Consider the following 17,816-nt stretch of genomic DNA (forward strand, 5'->3'; position numbering starts at 1 on the left):
TCCAAAGTCTAAAGTCTCTCGCCGCCATTGCAGTTGTGTGAATTGAAACAGAAATTCTTTTTTCCAGTGTGGTGTTGTTCGAAGAATTTCTAATGGACAATTATAAATTTCCAATTGGGCCGGCGGCCCTTTACTATGTGCTTGAAGAAGAGATGGGCTAATATATGCTATTACCAGGTTATTTTTATTTTTATTTTCGAGACATATTGATCCTAGCGTTAAAGAGGCATAACTCATACCCCCATAAGGCCATAAGGTCCCTTCATGGAGATTGGAGAACCACCTATATTATTTTGGGCCTACTGCATTTTTATTTGGGCCCTATCTTTATCTAGCTAGAGACGTAGAGTGTTTTGATTTATCGAAAAAAGAAAGAAAATGAAAATTTTAAAAGAGCTTGTATTTAGGTTTTAATGTATTTTTTCCCTTAAAAAATACAAAGAAAAACGTTAGTGTTGATTAACTCCTACCATAATTATTAATATATTTATTGATATGAAAAATAAATCAAACAAAAGATTTAGAGGTCAAATGCGCTACAAATTATACTGCTAGTCCCTTCTGAATAGCAAAACCAATCTTCTAAAACACTTATTCATGAAAACCCATTGTTGTCTAATTCTTTCTACATCCTTCTAAACAACTCAAACGTATATGGTGCCAAAAAAACCAAATGTATCAAATGCAAACGGGACGAAATAGTGTTAGTTAGTCATGCACATTTTTTTGTATGTTTCTCCATTTTCATTGTAGCTATACTAATTAGTTGTTTTTTTGCCCTACTTCAAAAACTCCATTACCAAAACCAACAAAACTTTATTTATTTATTATTATCGGTATATTATATAGTTCCGAATTTTGGATGCATGCATTAATCTTTTGAATTATGGAGAAACATATTTAATTCTATACTTCTCAAATGTTTGAAACATGTGAACACACATACAAAAATTACGGATTACTTTTTATTTCTCGAAATTGCCACGTACGGAAACTCAATAGAACTCACACAGTGACAAAATTACAAAAGAAAGTTGCCTGTACTGAATCTTTAAATTGCAGAAATTTTTCACTCACTCTTTGGCTTGTTGAAAAATTCCATACAGAGGGATGTTCAAGCTTCTAACTTTCTAAGTTCTGATTCACTAATTCTATGGAATGCTCAAAATAGTGATTAACTGTTAATCTTTTATTGTGTTGTGTGGTGGTTCTGTGGCAGATAAGGGCCTTGGATTGGTAGCTAACCTACTTATGGTGTACAGGATCTTTCAAAACACTGTACAGGCTTATGTATTTAAGGAAGCATTTGCCTAGTTATTCACCATTCACAGATCAAAAGCCACAAACGTTCTAAAATCTAAACTCATCTCGTTCTAAAAGAACTCCAAAAATCTGTGTATTCATTCCCTATCTTCCTCCTAGCTTGCATTACAATTATTTCCAAATGAAGCCTGCTTTACTAGCCTCTCTTGTTTTGTTTCTTCTCCTTGTTGATGTTCAAGGTATGTCCAGCTATATATACACAAACACAATAGAGCTCTTGCACACAAAAACGGAGTTTACATTAATGAGCATATCTTATTCTTCTTTGTTTATCATTGTATGCAGGAATACGGTTGAAAGCACTTGCTCAGCAAAGAGTCCTTGTGAGCACCATAACTTACATTTTTTACTTGCTTGTTAATTTGTAGAAAACTTTGGTGTTTATTTCTTAGTAAGTGTTCTCTTAGTTGCTTTGTTTTTGAATGAACACGTGTTAATATGCAGAAGGAGAAGGACAGATTGATTGAAGCTGAAGTAAGTGCCGGCGGCAGTAATGGTGCTGAAGATGTGGTTTTATGCAAAAATGGACAGTGTTCAGGTACCTTGAAGATCGAACAGAAGGTTATTTAATTATAATTCTACACAAGGAAATCCACCAACAGCAACCAGGGTTTCATGAAGATTACTTAGGACCTAGGTCTCACAAGCCCAAGCACCATTGATCGAGTCTCTCTAATTTACTTTTTAAGTTCTAATCGCCTTAATTTTCTAACAAAACCCCAAGTCAAGTCCAATCTCCCCAATTTTGACAGTTGATTGAAATCAATCTTTTCAGAATTTGGTCATCTAGACAATACTGCCCCATCCATCACTGTTAATCTAGCTAGCTAGCTAAGTCTCTTTGTTACAAACAGATGACTTCTTTAATGTTCACATTATTTAGTTATTTGTTAGCAGTACTAGCTTCTTGTGTAAACCCCCTACATGCAAAGTAACCAAAGAATCTGCATGCATAACATGTACTCTCATATAGATTTTAAACTATATCTGAGTACTCTATCTATTGGTGCAGGAAGGAGTAGAAAACTTATCACTGTGACACCATTTACAACCACAACTCAAAAGGTTGGTCTATTTGCAAGAAAAGAGATATATAGTAACTTATTATTACTTTCAAAATTTCAACATAGGATTTAGAGTACTTTGGAAATATAGACCGATCTCTTAATACCTCCATTTTCTGATCATATTCCCTATAACAGATTGTAAAGAATGAAGGGACTAAGATCAGCCCGACAGCCAAGCGTCCAACTGAAGAAGCTCCCATCAAGAACGAGGAGAACTTCTCCGTGAAATCATTACCACATTCTGAACAAAGGGAGACCACCACGGGGCAATATCCGGATATTATAGATATTGCTGGGATGGACTACTCTCCTGCAAGGAGAAAACCTCCAATTCATAACTGAATGTGTCAACAACTTAAGCAAGAATTTAAACAGCATAAAGCCAAAAGAATATAGAATTAAGTTGGACAGCATTACAGAAATGCAGCAGTTTTTTAGGATTAGAGCTAATCCTGTACATAGTAATATAGTATATTCTATTACTTTTGATGATATGATTGAATACATGATGATCACTTGAGGCCTTAATTAGTAGTCTTTGTAACCTTTTATATTATATTATAACATGAGTTTAATGCTTGAATTGTGTGTGTGAATATATTGATAACATAGATTCTCCTTTAGGTCTTAATTATTGTACGTCCCATTTTTATCATTCCATCATGGTATAGAAGGATGTACTTGTGAACTATGAAGTTCAAGAATTTGGGTGACATGGATATGATACAAAAAGTTCATTACTTCCTTTATTAAGTGTTCACTGCATTTGTTGCAATCCAGAAAATTGTGTATGAAATGTAGAAGTTAACAACAGTTTTGATATGACGACTCATCCATATTGTCAATGCTTTTGACGATCAACCTATATATAGTACATAATTAATCATACTTCGAAAATAAAAAAATGATGGGTTAACTTGTATTACCCCCTACTAGATGAGCCAATTAGGATTTCCCCCAACTAGATGGGGAAATTAGGGTCTCTTCCCCGAGTACACACAAAAAAAAACACGGTCAATCTTTTGTGTGTACTTATAAGAGAGATTCTAATTTCCCCATCTAGTTGGGAGAAATCTTAATTGACTCATCTAGTAGGGGGTAATACTAAAAGATCCAAAAATGAATACTGATCACAGAGTTAGTTTTGGATGTGTAAGCGCGGCATAATGTACATGTTTGATCATACCAATTTTTTCATAATGTTAAATGGGTTGCATACTCATTTTTCCAAGATCACCATCCCAATTATAGAGTCCGTAAAGATTACTTATGAAGGGACCACAAATCATTTTAGAGAATAGTTGAAGATTAGGGCTTAGAGAAGCATCAGCTGAATGAAGTAGGTAATGTGTTTTATGTGACCAACCCTTTATGCATTTGTACCCCGGCAAGGTCTATTAGAGGATTTTGATGTGGGGTTAACATGTTTATGCAATTTAATGTACGAGTTGAGTGGTCACTTTTAGGTGTGGGCTCACATGTTCTATGTTGGGTCACACGTGCCTTGGTCTCCTGAATTGACATTGTAATAGAATTTCAAGGGAAGAACCATATTTAAGCCACGTCGTTGCTGCAGTATGTGGTATTACATCAGTTAATACAGAGCACATATAGACCACGTTGCACTTGACATGCTCATTATTCTGATTTCGATAACTTTGTCCATGGTGGAACCCGATATAATGTCCTACTATTATGTAGAACCATATGGACCTTTGTATCGTGATAGGTGGCCCGTGTAAGACCCTTGATAGGAGGAGCACCGAGCACATACCTTTGTCAGCAGCAGCACCTAGCTTATCCAGAAAAAAATTAGTTCAATGGTCATTCCTCCATTTGATGGACTATGTTTCTAATTCTATAGGTTCATGTGTAATATGTGAAGGTTTGGCAAATGTCCAGTAACTTTGGATGGCCTTGTTGGTTGTTGAACATCAGTTCTAAATTCTTATTGATGAAACATCAGTTCAGACTTCAGACTTCAGACTGAACAATCGGATGAGTTGAAGGATCAGCAGTTAGAATAACAAGTCAGTAAGAGTCAGAGATAAGTTGAGAACCACAGATATCAACATATGGTGTTGGTTGGCTCAATAATGTGCCCGTTTGTGGCCGTATTAGCTAACAGTCAATGTTATTCAACACCAGGTCCCTGAGGTCTCACTTAAGCCAACAAAAATATCGTGCAGAAACTTAGACAAGCGGAAGTGCAGAGCACACGCATTGGAAGCTTTGGAAGTCAGAGAAAAAAATCATAGAGTCTATTAGTACACTATACTTAAAAGAAAAAGTGAAGCAACAACACAAATGCTTAATTCTCTAGTCCTTTCCTTTTTCTTCCAATAAAAACTCTTTCATTAATCCTCAATTAGGCGTTGGAGAATTAGAGCTACCTGCAGGCAAAAATTTGAAGTGACATAGGGAATTGCCATCATGCCTCCCTGGCTCCCTAGACCAGACCCCTACCCCGAAAAAACACTCAGCACAAAATTAGATCCGTGAAAAGGTCCATGACGAATAGTGCTATTAGTCTCCATACACTTCACTCTTTGGATGAGTAAAAAAATGTACACAGTACTCCATTGATGCTCATTCATCATAATAATGTATCTATTTTGTGTGGCGTACGTTAAAATGTTGTGAGCATTCGGCGAGTTGATGGTATCATCAGTTCCAACTGCATATTTTCAGTCATCGTACTCTAGTAAATAAGGACTACTCCATATGTCAGAGCAAGTAAAAATTTACTCCAAGTCTGATGACCTCCATACCTTATGATCTATTACAACTCATGCTTTCAAAAACAACTTTAGATCGGATACAATGTTTTCATTCTTGCAAGATCCCTTTCATTTATCTAGCAGAAAGCTAAAACTCGAACCTCCTGGGAAACCCTATGGACTAGTCCTTAATAAAAACTATATATATATATATATATATATGGATAAGAACAGAGTCCAGACCAACAAACACATAACTGATGAGCGAAGTCAAATATTATTCACCATCTTCACCACGATACATAGGACAGAATTTTTTTTTTAAAAAAAACATTCACTCTCTGATTCAGCTGTAAACAGATAATGAAATGTTACAATCAATCATCATGTAAAAGTGACCCATCACTATTTTTGTCCCCGACACATTAATTATACACAACATGAACACTGTACATCACTATAAATTAATCAAGCGAATAACTCTAGCCCAACCCATAACATTCCGGCCCATGATTAATCGGGTTGGGCTTGGACAAAAATAGTAAAGTAAAATAAAATAAAATAAAACAAGGAGTAGTGGATCAGAACCTAACTTTTCCTCGTGCCTCGTCAGACGGCGCCAGAAAACAAGACAGAGAACTGAAAAAAGGCAAAGGCCAAAGATATATAAGCCCCAACACTCTTTCTTTTTTTTTCCTCTCTCTCCTTTTCTTCTCGAACCTTCTTCACACACACACACACAAAACCCTAATTTCAGGTTTATCTTTTTCTTTAAACTCTCTTTCTCTCTATATATATATATTCTTGATTGATTGAATTGGATTCATCAATTTGATCGATTGAATTGTTTCGTGTTTATAGTATTAGTTATTATCAAATGCTTTGTAGATAAGAAATTTTGTTCAATGATTAGTTTGTTTGTTTGTGCATTTGATTGATTAGAAACCCTAGGCTTGATTTGATTACTGACTAGTGTAGTGTGGAAGCATTTTTTTTTTTTTATTTAGATTATTTGAAAATTTGAGAATGATGACTAGCTATGCTTATATGTTACTGGGAAATGTTGTGTGCCTTAAAGACACTCATTGGTAAATTCGTTCTACATTAGGATCAAGGTTCGAATTATCATACTGACCTATAGTGGTTTACGTAATAACAGTTATTATAGTTTTATTTTTGAGAAAATAGAAATGAAATGTTGGTTACATGGGGCAGAAATCAGTTTGTAGTTACTGCCAATGTGTTAGCGACGTCATGGACTACTTCCACCATTTAAGTCAAAGCACAATTAGTCAATTACTGAAGGACTCCAGGTGAATTATCTAGTACAATTACCCAAAACACATTTTAACAATGCTGTTATACATAAGCTACGTTGCACTACTGTCGATTCACAAGCTAGGATTTCAAGTGAAACATGTGTACAGACTCAAAGGTTCTTGGTACATATTATCCCCAATCTAAATTTACCACATTTTTCAATGATGGTTAGGCCATTCAAAAAAAAAATCCGTACTTAGCTGGGTTCAGTGGCTTAATAATAAGCTTTTAAATCCATTCAAATCAAGGTGTTTTTTCCCCGATAAGGTATCCATGTGCCCCATGTGTCGGTGATTCCTGGCTCTGCCACTGGGGGTGGGCAAATCTATCCGGCTAGGCCAGACTGCTTACCCGAAAATGAGAGTGACAATAATCTATTAGACTTGCCGAATAACACGTAACTCGGGGAAATGAAATGCAAATACAGCAATAGAAAAATGCAAATCTCGAGACATTTCAAGTGCTTCCTAGCCATTCTTTGTTATTTTGTATTTTAGTGACAGAAAATAGTGTAGCTTAATATATAGATTGTTGTTTTATTTAGTTATCCTAATTGTTTAGGTGTCAGTCTATGGATGTTTCATCTTGTTTTTGTGAGGTCCGAATGCCTTGTTGGTTTCGTTATAGGAGAGCCTCTTTTCAGTGCTTGTCATGTCTTTTTTTTCTGAGCATGTTATCTCAACCTGCTAGACCGTAATACTCTTTTTTTTATTGTTCTAAATATGAAGACATATATGAACCGTGCTATTGTTATATATTTATGTAAGATATTATTTGTATACTTGTTGGTTTTAAGTTAATTATTGCAATGCTGATTATACCAATCTTGTATTGATTTGCGGCATTTTCAGGTTAACTGAGATTTTTTGGAAGATGGGGAGTAATGGAGCTGATGAGGTAATGGTTGATTTGGTTGACGAGGCAGAATGTTCCGAGACTACTGTCGAAATCAAGATAAAGACATTAGATTCTCAAACATACACGTTACGAGTGAATAAGCGTGTAAGTTCCATTTGTTGCTTTGGGGCCTCTTGATTATTAATTTGATTTGAGTTAGAAGAAATTATGTAGTTGCTTTTAACGCAAAGATGCTTTGAATGCATTGTATTCCTTTTAAGGCTTTCAACGTTGGTCTACGTTCAACATTTAAACATGGGAAGGAATTGAGTGGGATTTTGAATGTCCACGGATTATTGATTATAATTTCAGATTTTCCATGTTTCTAGTAATTGCAATATAATTCTCACAGTAGGTTTAGAGCATCTCTTTCCGATTAAAGGATTCTACATAATCACATTTTTATATACAAGTAGCTGAATCAGTTTTAGATAATTTGTAATATGTGCAAAGTCAATCTCTTGAAGGCAATGTCGTTATTTCTATTTTCTGCCCGTGTTTTTACTATCATGAAAGTTTCCACTACCTTGGTTTTTCAAGAGCTGTTGTGCATTTTCATTAATATAGTTGCACTATTAATGTTATTTCTTCGGTTTGAACTATGAAATTATTGAAGTATGAAACTATGGATGTGGCTCAGTTTTTCGTATGTTTTTGAAGCCTCCAGTACATTTTTATATGATGCTAATTGTTTAAATATTTTAAAAAGATCTGTGCTTGTGAGGCGCAACTCTTATAGCATTAGTGTGTGAGGCGAACCTGAAGTTTACGTTCGCCTCACACACTAATGTGTAAGCTTCCAATGTATAGACAGTAAGCCTCGATTGCAAAAATTACTTGTCCACATTATAGCATTTCTGTTTTTTTTTTTGTTATAGAGCAGAGATGAACGTTGAATGGTATTATCAAACCAAAGTAACTCATCTTTTAGTATTTTGTAACTTTAGAACTATATTTATACGATAAAAATTTGTTTAGATTTAAAAATGGCTATGCGCTTGAGGCTTACGCCTTACACCTTGAGGCTTGCGCATCACATCATGAGCTAGTCAAACGCCCCGCACCGCACTTTTGCGTTTTAAAAAATGAGTTGAGACTAACTCATTGAGGCCTTTGCTAGTAAGTCACACCTTACGGTTAAAACATGATTTCCGAGTATTCAAGTCGATTTAAGTTTTCAAAAATATCATTGTCTACAGGTGCCGGTTCCTGAGTTAAAGGAACAGATTCAAACTGTTACTGGAGTAGTATCAGAACAACAACGCCTAATATGCCGTGGAAAGGTTTTGAAAGATGATCAGCTTCTTTCAGCATACCGTATCCTTAGATATGCGTGATCTTTGTTGGTGGTGATGATGGAAGTTCAAATATTAAGGCATTATATATTCAGTATTTTAGAGAACATGCGTTATATATTCTTTTGATTCCGATTCATATGTGATGTCTAAGCTGATTTTTTTTTTAAAATAATTTTGTTGGTTCTTGAAGAATGGTCTTCGTGCAACTTTTTAGTTTTTTGGTAAAATTTGTTACAAATTTGATTCAGTTTTATGCTTTATATCATATGATGTGCATTATAGGCTCTGAGGAAGCTGCTCTGTTTGCAGTTTTGATAATAAGTTTTTGAAGTTCTGCTGCCATTGTTTTCTCCATTTGTCCATTTTTTAAGCACATTCTTCTTTAACGCAGAAGGGCCACTGTATATGTATATGAACAAAAAAACTTGGTATAGAGCAAGTTCCCTGGCTGAGTAGACTCAATGGCTCATGGCACTCCCTTCAAGGCAAAATGTTGATTATGAATCTTAGGGGAGAGGGGTGTGTTGCATGGGTACAGGTACGAGTGTCCAATTTGGACACCGGTACGGAGATTTAGACATGGCATGGTCTAAAAAGCAGATACGTGGACACGGCTAATATTTATTTTAATTTTAATTTTTTTATTAGAAAAACTATTTGGCAATAAGGTTATTGAAAAGATAAGTAAAATTCTGTGGTTACAGGATCTCAATTCTAATATTTTATGTTTCTGTGGGTCATATCTTATAAAAGATACATTATCCTACACCTCTTACTGTAGAAGTGTAGGTGTCGTATTTGGGTCGTGTGTCCGCGTCAAACACGCAGACACGGGAGTGTCGGACACGAGACACAACTGAAAATATGAAGTACCCATGCAACAGAGGGAGAGGTGAATAAGGATACCAAATAGGTGCGAATCTATCATCTCTTCTTGGTTTGTTTGGTTGCTCGAGCTTTTTGTTTTCAGCAACTCAGCTGCTTGACCTTTGGTGTACATTTGAGATTAAGAATTGTTGGCCTATTCTGGTAAGGGTGGGCCAAAGTCGCTACTTTAAATTATGAGACTGGTATTTGGAAGATTTTGCTTTTATACTACGCGCTGGTCCGATGGCTTGATAGAAATAGACTAATAGAGCAATATTTAAGGATGTCTCGAACACAATTCATGATATTTTCAAAGCATTTCCTTGGTGGTGCACATTGAATGGCGTTTAGCAGAGGACTTTTTTATTAGAGGATCTTGTAGTTGATTGGAGACAATGAGACACAGTAAGAGGTCTCCAAGATTAAGGGTGTTTCTCATGTTGTAGAGTGGGGTTGGTTGCATCCCCTCTTGCCCCCACCTTTTTTTTCCCACAAAGGAAATCACCGGATAAGTGGTGTTAAGGGGACCAACCTAGTGTCATAGGCATATAGATGATATGGGGATGGGCAATGATACGTATGTCACAATCCGACATGGATAGAGGTGTCAGACACAGTTTATTGTGGAAAATAGGATTTAAGACCCATCTACTATCTAATTTGGTGCTTACGTGTTATTATTCTAATCAGATGTGATAAAGTACATTGAAATGTGAATGGAGTTACTTTCATGATCTGGGGACAAACAGAGTACTTTTAAGAATCATAATTTTAACCCATTTAGGCGGATACCTTTTTTGTTCCCGTTTGATTTATTGGTGCATGGGCATGAAGTCATTTCTTACTACTGATTCTCAGAAGTGCAGTTATATGTATCGTAAGCTTTTAAGCTTATTATGTGTTTATAATTTTAGTTAACTATGTGGATTTTGAGTTTTGTCCTTGACTCTATCTAGATGTGGAAGATGGTCACACTCTGCATTTGGTTGTTAGACAACCCATTCCTCCATCATCAGAGAGCTCACCCGATAATCCAGGTTTGCTATGTTAAAGCTTATTAGCTGCTTGATCCAAATTCCAAACAAATGTTGCTGTGAATCTGTAATTTCAATTAGAAAGTTGATAATTTTTTCCCCTTAAATATTTTTATTACTATTACTATTAATGATATTGTTATTTTTAGTACTATTTTGGGGGCAGAGGGAGAGAGAGAGAGAGAGAGAGGGGAAGATATCTACGACTTTTCTTATTATTAGAATCCAGTCAGAAGCTAACATGTCCAAAATCTTGATTTCCATTCAGAACCTAGTGTATATTTATGTACTAGCAGTTGGCCATACATGTCCCTTTGAATTTATTCGTAGAGCAAGATTTAAGATATGTTGGCACCCCATGTATAATCCATGTGCCTTTGGCACTTGTTTTCAAAGTAGGCTGATTGCCTTTTTAAAGTTTGGTATTCATTTTTATCCTTTTTTGAATATTCTAAATAGTGTTTCCAAACATTTATTCCAAAATTTGGGTTAAGAACGTATAATGGCTTTCTCGCTACAATGTGTATGCTATTTCTATCTGCAACACGTTTGTTTTGTTTTTAGCTTCTTTTTCTGCTTTGCCCTTCACTAATTGCTTTTCACATGTTATGCCCCTTATATAAGGAAAATCACTTTCTAAGCCGTTTAAGGGTGCACCCAAAATACATGATACAACTTTCCCCTAGTATATTTCTATTTCCGTGCCGTTGTTATATGTGGTCAACAACTGTGCCTTTCATTATGGTATCTTTGCTTCGGAGGGGTTGTGGTGGATAGGGGTTGGGTTGTTTGGTCCATGTGTAACAGCCTTGGCCTGCCATCTTGGTGTTAATTTCATTTCTTTAATATATCAATACATGAGATTTTTCAGTTAAAAGAAAGGCCAACAACTGAATGGTTAAGACACTATGGCAAACAACTGAAAGGCTTCTTTACCTTTTGCAACTTCTAACTTTAAGACGCTATGGAATTCCCAGCAAGTGATTCTGCTGGAAGTGCTGGCCAAAATGGAGGCGCCCACATAGCTCATAGAGTATTACTTGGAAGCTTTAACATAGCTGATCAAGGAGATGGAGGTATTCCAGATCTCAATAGGGTGAGTATCTGCTGTAATGGATGAATGGTAATTTATTATTTACTATCTGTTTTTAATTTGTGCATTTTGTAGGAAAAATTTAAAGCTGTGCATTTTTGTTATGAGCAGATTATTTCAGCTGTTCTCAGTTCTATTGGATTAACTAGTATTGGAGGCAGCACTGAAGGAACTGATCATATGGTATCTTTTGATGGCAAACACCTTAGCATCTGATATAGATTTGCAACAATCTGCACCTGTCTCTTAGTTTTCAGCCTTTTTTCTTGTTCATCAATCATGAATATGTTGGAGGAGCAACATCTAAAAGAAATACTCTAATTAGATCCTCAGGCGTACTCTATAGAAGAAGCTTATGTATAACTCTACTTCTCTGATCTATCTGTTCAGTACTAAGTTATTTGTATGGCAGGAGCCTGGACCAGATGGACTTGAAAGAACATCTGGTGCTAGTGCTGTGTCAGATTCAAACCAACCACAACCTGACCAGCCCACTGCTAGACTTCAATTTGATCCACTGCTTGGTGCTTTCCGGATGCCCAGTACAGCTTCTTTGGGATCTGTGCAGCCGCCGGTACGATTCATGGCCTTCCTAGACATGAAGCTGTACTTAAGTTTGTCTGGTTGAGTGTGAAATATCATCGAAGAAGTTTTTCTTGCTTGAGGATAACGTTATTTAAACTTTTGCTTAGGTTATTCCTGATTCTTTGACAACTTTGGTCCAGTATATACGCCATTTGAGGCAGGAATTCAGTCCTATAGGTCAGTTTCTTTTATTTTTTTCTTCTTTATTTATTTATTTATTTTATTAATTTTATTTTTGGTTCTTACTCTGGTTCATTTAACTTGGATATCATTGCCGACTAAGATGATGAAACATGCTGCTTTTGGCAGGCACAAACCAGAGTAACCCCGCTGTGGATGCTAGCCAGAGCACTGCCGTGCATTCAGATGCTGGACAAGTAGGGTTGCCAACTGCTGCATCCTTAGCAGAAGTCATGCTATCCGCAAGACAATTGCTTACTGAACAAGTTGGGGAGCGCCTATTAGTATGTATTTAAGTGCCACCCTTATCATGCATCCTAGTAGTCAAAACATAATTCCCTACTCTGAAGTATAAATACAGGCATGATACAAGAAAAAAAAGGAATCTGTGCACAATGCAAGTAGACAATTGTTGAGATGTGTTAAAATGTATATAGATTTTTGTGTATTCTAGAGTGAATTTTTAGATAAAGATATGTTTTAAGATTGGTTATAGTAGTTTACAGACATCCATATAGAGTTTGAGCATGGTGGTGTGATCTCAAAGTTTGCCATAGATATTCACTACTATAGCAAGATATCACCGTATATGTTGGATAAGATCTTGGGATTGATTGTTTGACTACTGAAATATCAAGGGCACCTTAGAGGTGGTTTTTTGGTGGCTTATATTGTATCATACATTTCGGCACATCATTAGGTCATAATAGATGTTTTCAGATATATGCAGAATCATGGTACCACATTTCATCACATGCTGACATCAGCATTAAGATCAACACACTTTTATTTAGCTTTTCTTTCACTTAATTCGTATACATCCAAACAGTAAAATATATTACTAATTTCTGTTTAAAGTTTAAACCCACTGCCTCTCAAATGAACTGTCATGAAAATGGGTGTAGCAAGCGAAACACGGTTACTTTTTAAGTTCCGACTTCCCACCAACTTGATGGTACTAGTATTTCTTCTAACCTGCTTTTGTTATTTTAGCTTCAACTTTCAAGTGTAAATTTATTCTGTTAAATTCTGTTCCATAGCATCTCATCATTCATAATGCAGCAACTTGCAAGACAACTCGAAGACCAAGCAAATGTAACCTCTTCATCTTGGCGGAATAGCCTCCAGACAAGTGCAATGAGAACAGGAATTTCGTTGCAAAACTTAGGTGCTTTGCTTCTTGAGCTTGGCCGAACAACAATGACATTGCGTATGGGCCAAACCCCGGTAGTCTCTCTGTCCCTCCTGTTTCTGTTGTATTCACAGCAATCTCTTTTAGCCTACCACTAACATAGCAAATCTATATTGCAGTCTGATGCTGTAGTTAATGCTGGACCTGCTGTTTTCATATCCACATCTGGTCCCAACCCTATTATGGTGCAGGTCATACTCTTAATACTTAATACATTTTTTTTCCTCTCGTTAATTTCTTAAATTCATAAAAATAATATATTTATCTCTTGTAAACAGCCTCTTCAACCGGGAGCTAGCTTTGGTGCAGCCCCCATGGGAGCGATAAATGCTGGGTCCGGTTTGCTTGGTGGCACTATTGGTTCGGGATTGTTTCCAAGGAACATTGACATACGAATACGTGCTGGTACCCTATTTACTTCATTAAAAGTTAGTCCTTCGATGTGATTTTTATGGCTCTTTTGGTTACTAACTAAAGTCTGTTTTACCGTTAGGACCTTCATTGAGCACAGGTAATGCTAATCAAGGAGAGCAGGTTAGTTCACAGCAAATCCCTGGGCAGAGTGGGCCAGAAAGAGGTCCAAGTAGTGCAAGTTCCATTCAACCACAGGGAGCAGCGGTCACAGGAGGTCCATCTTTCAGCGGAGAGACTGGAGTACGTGTGTTACCCATCAGGACTGTGGTTGCTGCAGTACCTGCTTCTATCAGCCGCTCCACGTCCAATTCTTCTGGTATGGGTTTATTTTATCCTCTTCTGGCCAGAGTTCAGCACATGACTCCTGGGCTGTCAAATGATGCAAGAGGAGCTCAATCATCTAGTGAACCTCGCCCTGGAGCTCCTGTAAGAGATGGTAACCCAGAGACGGCTGGTTTACAGACTGTACGTACTGCATCTACAGTCTCTGAGCTGAATCCAGCCAATGTAGTGTTCCAACTTCATCAACAAGGTACAACTATTACGAATGGTTCTCAACACAATATGTTTGTAGTTTTTCCTTTTTTTTTAATGTGTCAGATGTCAGTTTTATTAAAAGTAGACAAGATGATATAAACTTGTTAGACACGTAGAATTTACTCCATCCAATTAATATTTTTCAACTTTGACTTGTTTTGTCCTTAAACTGGATATCAAGAAATTGTCATCTATCTTATCATCTTCTTGAAATTAGATGATGCACCATTTTCTCTATTCTTTAATTTCACTCGTAGATGGGTAGATGGGTTTGGTCGCTATATCTGGTCGAGAAAGAACTCTTACATATATGTATAAATTATTATGAACATTTACATATAGGTTCGGGAATACTTAGATGAATGCCTGTTCTAGGAAGTATTTATGAGACTGGCTGTCATGTTATCCTATATATAAAGATAAAGGTATTGCCAAAAAAATAATTTATGTTCGAATGTGGGTGTTTTTGGTCTACTGAAAGAATAGATATTTTTCCAAATGTAACAAGGGATTTACAATGCTGTATGTGGTTCTTTATCCACTAGCTGGTTACTTTTACTCTTTGGTCTTTGCCATTTAAGTTGATTATTTGAGTGTGGTCTTTAGATTGAGCTGAATCTGCTATTCACTGTAGATAAATGGCCTAAATTTCTTCTTTTGCAGGGACAGTGCATATTCCAGCTTCTAGAAGACAGGATCCCGTGAATTCTCATAATAACACTCAACCGAGTAGTGAGATTCAAAATGGCCAAGAATCTGCAAGCCAGATTCCTGGGTCTGATCAATTACCTACAGAATCTGTGAATGCCACTCAGGAAGGAAACAATGTCGGTGCTGATAGTCATGACACAGAGCCAAGATTGGGTTTTGATGAGGGAATCTTTTTGTCCAGAATACTTCATCAGATTATGCCCGTCATATCTCAAATCTCAGTACCAGAGCAAAATGATGGCTCGGATAACCAAATTTCTCACCAATCCACTTCACAAGTATGTATGCTTATTTGGGTTCCTCTGAATCTGTCTTTTTGTTCTCTTTTCCCACAGAGATAGATGTATTTGGACCTTGGATTACTTGTTACATTTATTTAATGCATAGACAGAGGTTAAAATTCTTGCTAGGAAACTAAATTATCGAATTTATATGCAGACTGCGGAAGAACAACCAGAAGTTGAGGCCTCACATCATCGGGACGATTGTCCACCAACTCCGCCGAATTCGAAACGTCAGAAGGTTTGCACAGGAGCTCTTTCCTTTTCTCTCTCTTCCCCCCCCCCCCCCTGTTTCTTTCTTTCTTTCTTTCTTTTATTTATTTATTTTCACGTCACTTGTTTTTCTATTAACCCCAAAAATATGTAAAAAATGCCTGAATAACAAACTTAAAAGGTGGAAGTCTTACTAATTTAAGAAGACTTTGTTGGAAGGTACATGATCTTATTCCATCTGCTGCTTTTTATAATGTTTTTGGACTGAATTTCGACGATTTGGTATCGTTTGGCCTTAAAATCGGGCAGTGGTACAGTTACCAATGTTATTCGTCGTTAATCTGCCTAGTTATGTATCTCCTCCCTCTGTTGATCCATATGGTTTGAGGGGTGATACCTGCTTTGATCCACTGATTCATATTAGTAGAATTGTATTTATAGTATAGTTATAGACTTATAGTTCCATTATAGGAACTCCAAGAAATCAAGGCTAATGACCAGCGTTTTAAAAAAATGCATCAAAGACTTGAGGTTCACAGCCTCTGTGAGGCTTGACGTGAGCCTCACAGGCGCTTGAGGAAACCTCAATAGTTTTTATTTTAATTTTTAAAAAAAAAAAAAAAGAAATATCAGGTTGATGATGGAAGTTTGTGATTTCTAATAAAATGAGGTGTTTTGATGATCAGTAAACATAAACTAATAGGGATTTTTTAAGTCTTCTGAAAACTGAAAAAATAGAAGAAAAAAAAAAACTAAAAAGGTATAAAAACACGTGAGCCTCACAGGCGTCAGGCGCTTGAGGAAACCTCAATAGTTTTTATTTTAATTTTTTTTTGAAAAAAAAAAGGAAATATCGGATTGATGATGGAAGTTTGTGATTTCTAATCAAATGAGGTGTTTTGATGATTAGTAAACATAACCTAATAGGGATTTTAAAGTCTTCTGAAAACTGAAAAAATAGAAGGAAAAAAAAAACTAAAAAGGTATAAAAACATGTGAGGCTTAAGCCTCAAGGTTTTTTTTTTTGTAAACCTTGCTAATGACCTTCTGAGTAGTTAGGTATCCTTTTCTGGTGAAATGTCTTGATTGTATTTTTTTACTCCTGATGCAGAAAGAGTAACTCTTCTTCTAGACCGGATGTTCAAGCAAGTGAATATTACCACCATGGCTGTTGTAGATGTTGACGAGGCAGCTTGGTGATTGAGGCGTAACTTATATTTTGTAGAGGTTGTAGATGTACGGTATTCCAATATTTATTGTACTACTAGGAGGAATATTTATTGTTTCGTACAAGTACACATTTATACTTTTGCTACCTCCTTTGAAATTAGAAGCGATGTCGTTGTTTGAAGGGGTTTTTAATTATTATTTTGATGAAAAGTTGTGCATATTTACCAAGTTAATGGAATTTGGGGACTTCCCTTGTCTTATATAGCACATTTGGATCCATCAAAAAAACATTATAGCACATTTGGCCGATTATCAGATATAGGCTGTATTGTGTCCTAATTTACTGTTTTGGGCAGTCTGTTATTCTGAATTTTAATGGGGATTAACTGAAGAGAATAGGATGATGCACTAGGTGGAATTGGAGAATGTGTGCATTTCTAATGTAGAATGTACTTGTTGCTGACTGTCAGGTTGTTGGTAAGTCATGGAAGTTCTGTGAAGTGAGGAACATCAATGATTGGTGGATTCCAACTGTGGCTTAGCTTCTGGAGATGGACAGGTAATTTTTGTGATCAAGAAGATGAATCGATCTGGCACTGCTACAGAATTGGCACCTTTACAGTTCGTTGATATTTTTTTGGTCAGAAGTTTGTTGATATTATAGTTGAAATAGTGACAAAATTTCTATTCTAACGCTTTCCAATGAAACACGTGTTGTTTCATTACTTCCATCCCATTCAAACTAAGTTTTTCTATTGGCACCTCTTGTCAAACTGAATGCTCCGTTGGAACTTGGTAAACAGCGTAATGAGACAATAGTCCATTGTTAGCTTATGGTGACAATGCCATGTCTACTTGGATGGAGTTGTCTACAGCTACTACCGATTGTTTTGTGTTCTTTGCAACTAAAACAT

The 17,816-nt window shown here is 36.3% G+C and overlaps 2 protein-coding genes across 5 annotated transcripts; both read left to right on the forward strand.

The window, feature by feature from the left end:
* The first annotated feature begins 1,304 nt into the window (after positions 1 to 1,304).
* LOC147507915 (uncharacterized) lies at positions 1,305 to 2,969 on the forward strand. The gene is made up of 5 exons (XM_086599090.1): positions 1,305 to 1,502; positions 1,609 to 1,646; positions 1,768 to 1,861; positions 2,336 to 2,388; positions 2,526 to 2,969. Exons 1-5 carry the CDS (start codon positions 1,445 to 1,447, stop codon positions 2,730 to 2,732), a joined length of 450 nt encoding a protein of 149 aa, XP_086455216.1. The 5' UTR covers positions 1,305 to 1,444; the 3' UTR covers positions 2,733 to 2,969.
* Positions 2,970 to 5,689: 2,720 nt separating this feature from the next.
* LOC147507916 (Ubiquitin-like superfamily protein) lies at positions 5,690 to 17,627 on the forward strand. 4 transcript variants are annotated; one of them, XR_015217830.1, is made up of 17 exons: positions 5,692 to 5,867; positions 7,282 to 7,432; positions 8,527 to 8,644; positions 10,449 to 10,529; positions 11,504 to 11,622; positions 11,731 to 11,802; positions 12,032 to 12,193; positions 12,312 to 12,381; positions 12,514 to 12,668; positions 13,447 to 13,611; positions 13,696 to 13,767; positions 13,855 to 13,981; positions 14,070 to 14,522; positions 15,191 to 15,516; positions 15,677 to 15,760; positions 16,844 to 16,968; positions 17,373 to 17,627. XR_015217830.1 is itself a non-coding variant. In XM_086600566.1 (16 exons), the coding sequence occupies exons 2-16, from the start codon at positions 7,304 to 7,306 to the stop codon at positions 16,850 to 16,852; spliced, it is 2,142 nt and encodes a 713-aa protein (XP_086456692.1). In that variant the 5' UTR covers positions 5,690 to 5,867; positions 7,282 to 7,303; the 3' UTR covers positions 16,853 to 17,169. The 4 variants fall into 4 exon arrangements, 2 of the variants coding, with proteins under 2 accessions (XP_086456692.1, XP_086456691.1); XR_015217829.1 differs by having other exon boundaries at positions 5,718 to 5,867; positions 11,486 to 11,622; XM_086600566.1 differs by lacking the exon at positions 17,373 to 17,627 and having other exon boundaries at positions 5,690 to 5,867; positions 16,844 to 17,169.
* Positions 17,628 to 17,816: the final 189 nt, after the last annotated feature.

This window comes from Coptis chinensis, chromosome 3 (genome assembly GCF_015680905.1).
Source record: "Coptis chinensis isolate HL-2020 chromosome 3, ASM1568090v1, whole genome shotgun sequence".
Taxonomy (NCBI): Eukaryota; Viridiplantae; Streptophyta; class Magnoliopsida; order Ranunculales; family Ranunculaceae; genus Coptis; species Coptis chinensis.

Excerpts from the sequence above, each read along its gene's own strand:
- LOC147507915 (XM_086599090.1), top strand. The coding sequence starts at position 1,445 with ATGAAGCCTGCTTTACTAGCCTCTCTTGTTTTGTTTCTTCTCCTTGTT. Across the intron at positions 1,647-1,767 it reads TTGCTCAGCAAAGAGTCCTT|AAGGAGAAGGACAGATTGAT; the intron begins GTGAGCACCATA and ends GTTAATATGCAG. Across the intron at positions 1,862-2,335 it reads CAAAAATGGACAGTGTTCAG|GAAGGAGTAGAAAACTTATC; the intron begins GTACCTTGAAGA and ends CTATTGGTGCAG.
- LOC147507916 (XM_086600565.1), top strand. The coding sequence starts at position 7,304 with ATGGGGAGTAATGGAGCTGATGAGGTAATGGTTGATTTGGTTGACGAG. Across the intron at positions 8,645-10,448 it reads TCAGCTTCTTTCAGCATACC|ATGTGGAAGATGGTCACACT; the intron begins GTATCCTTAGAT and ends GACTCTATCTAG. Across the intron at positions 15,517-15,676 it reads CTCACCAATCCACTTCACAA|ACTGCGGAAGAACAACCAGA; the intron begins GTATGTATGCTT and ends ATTTATATGCAG.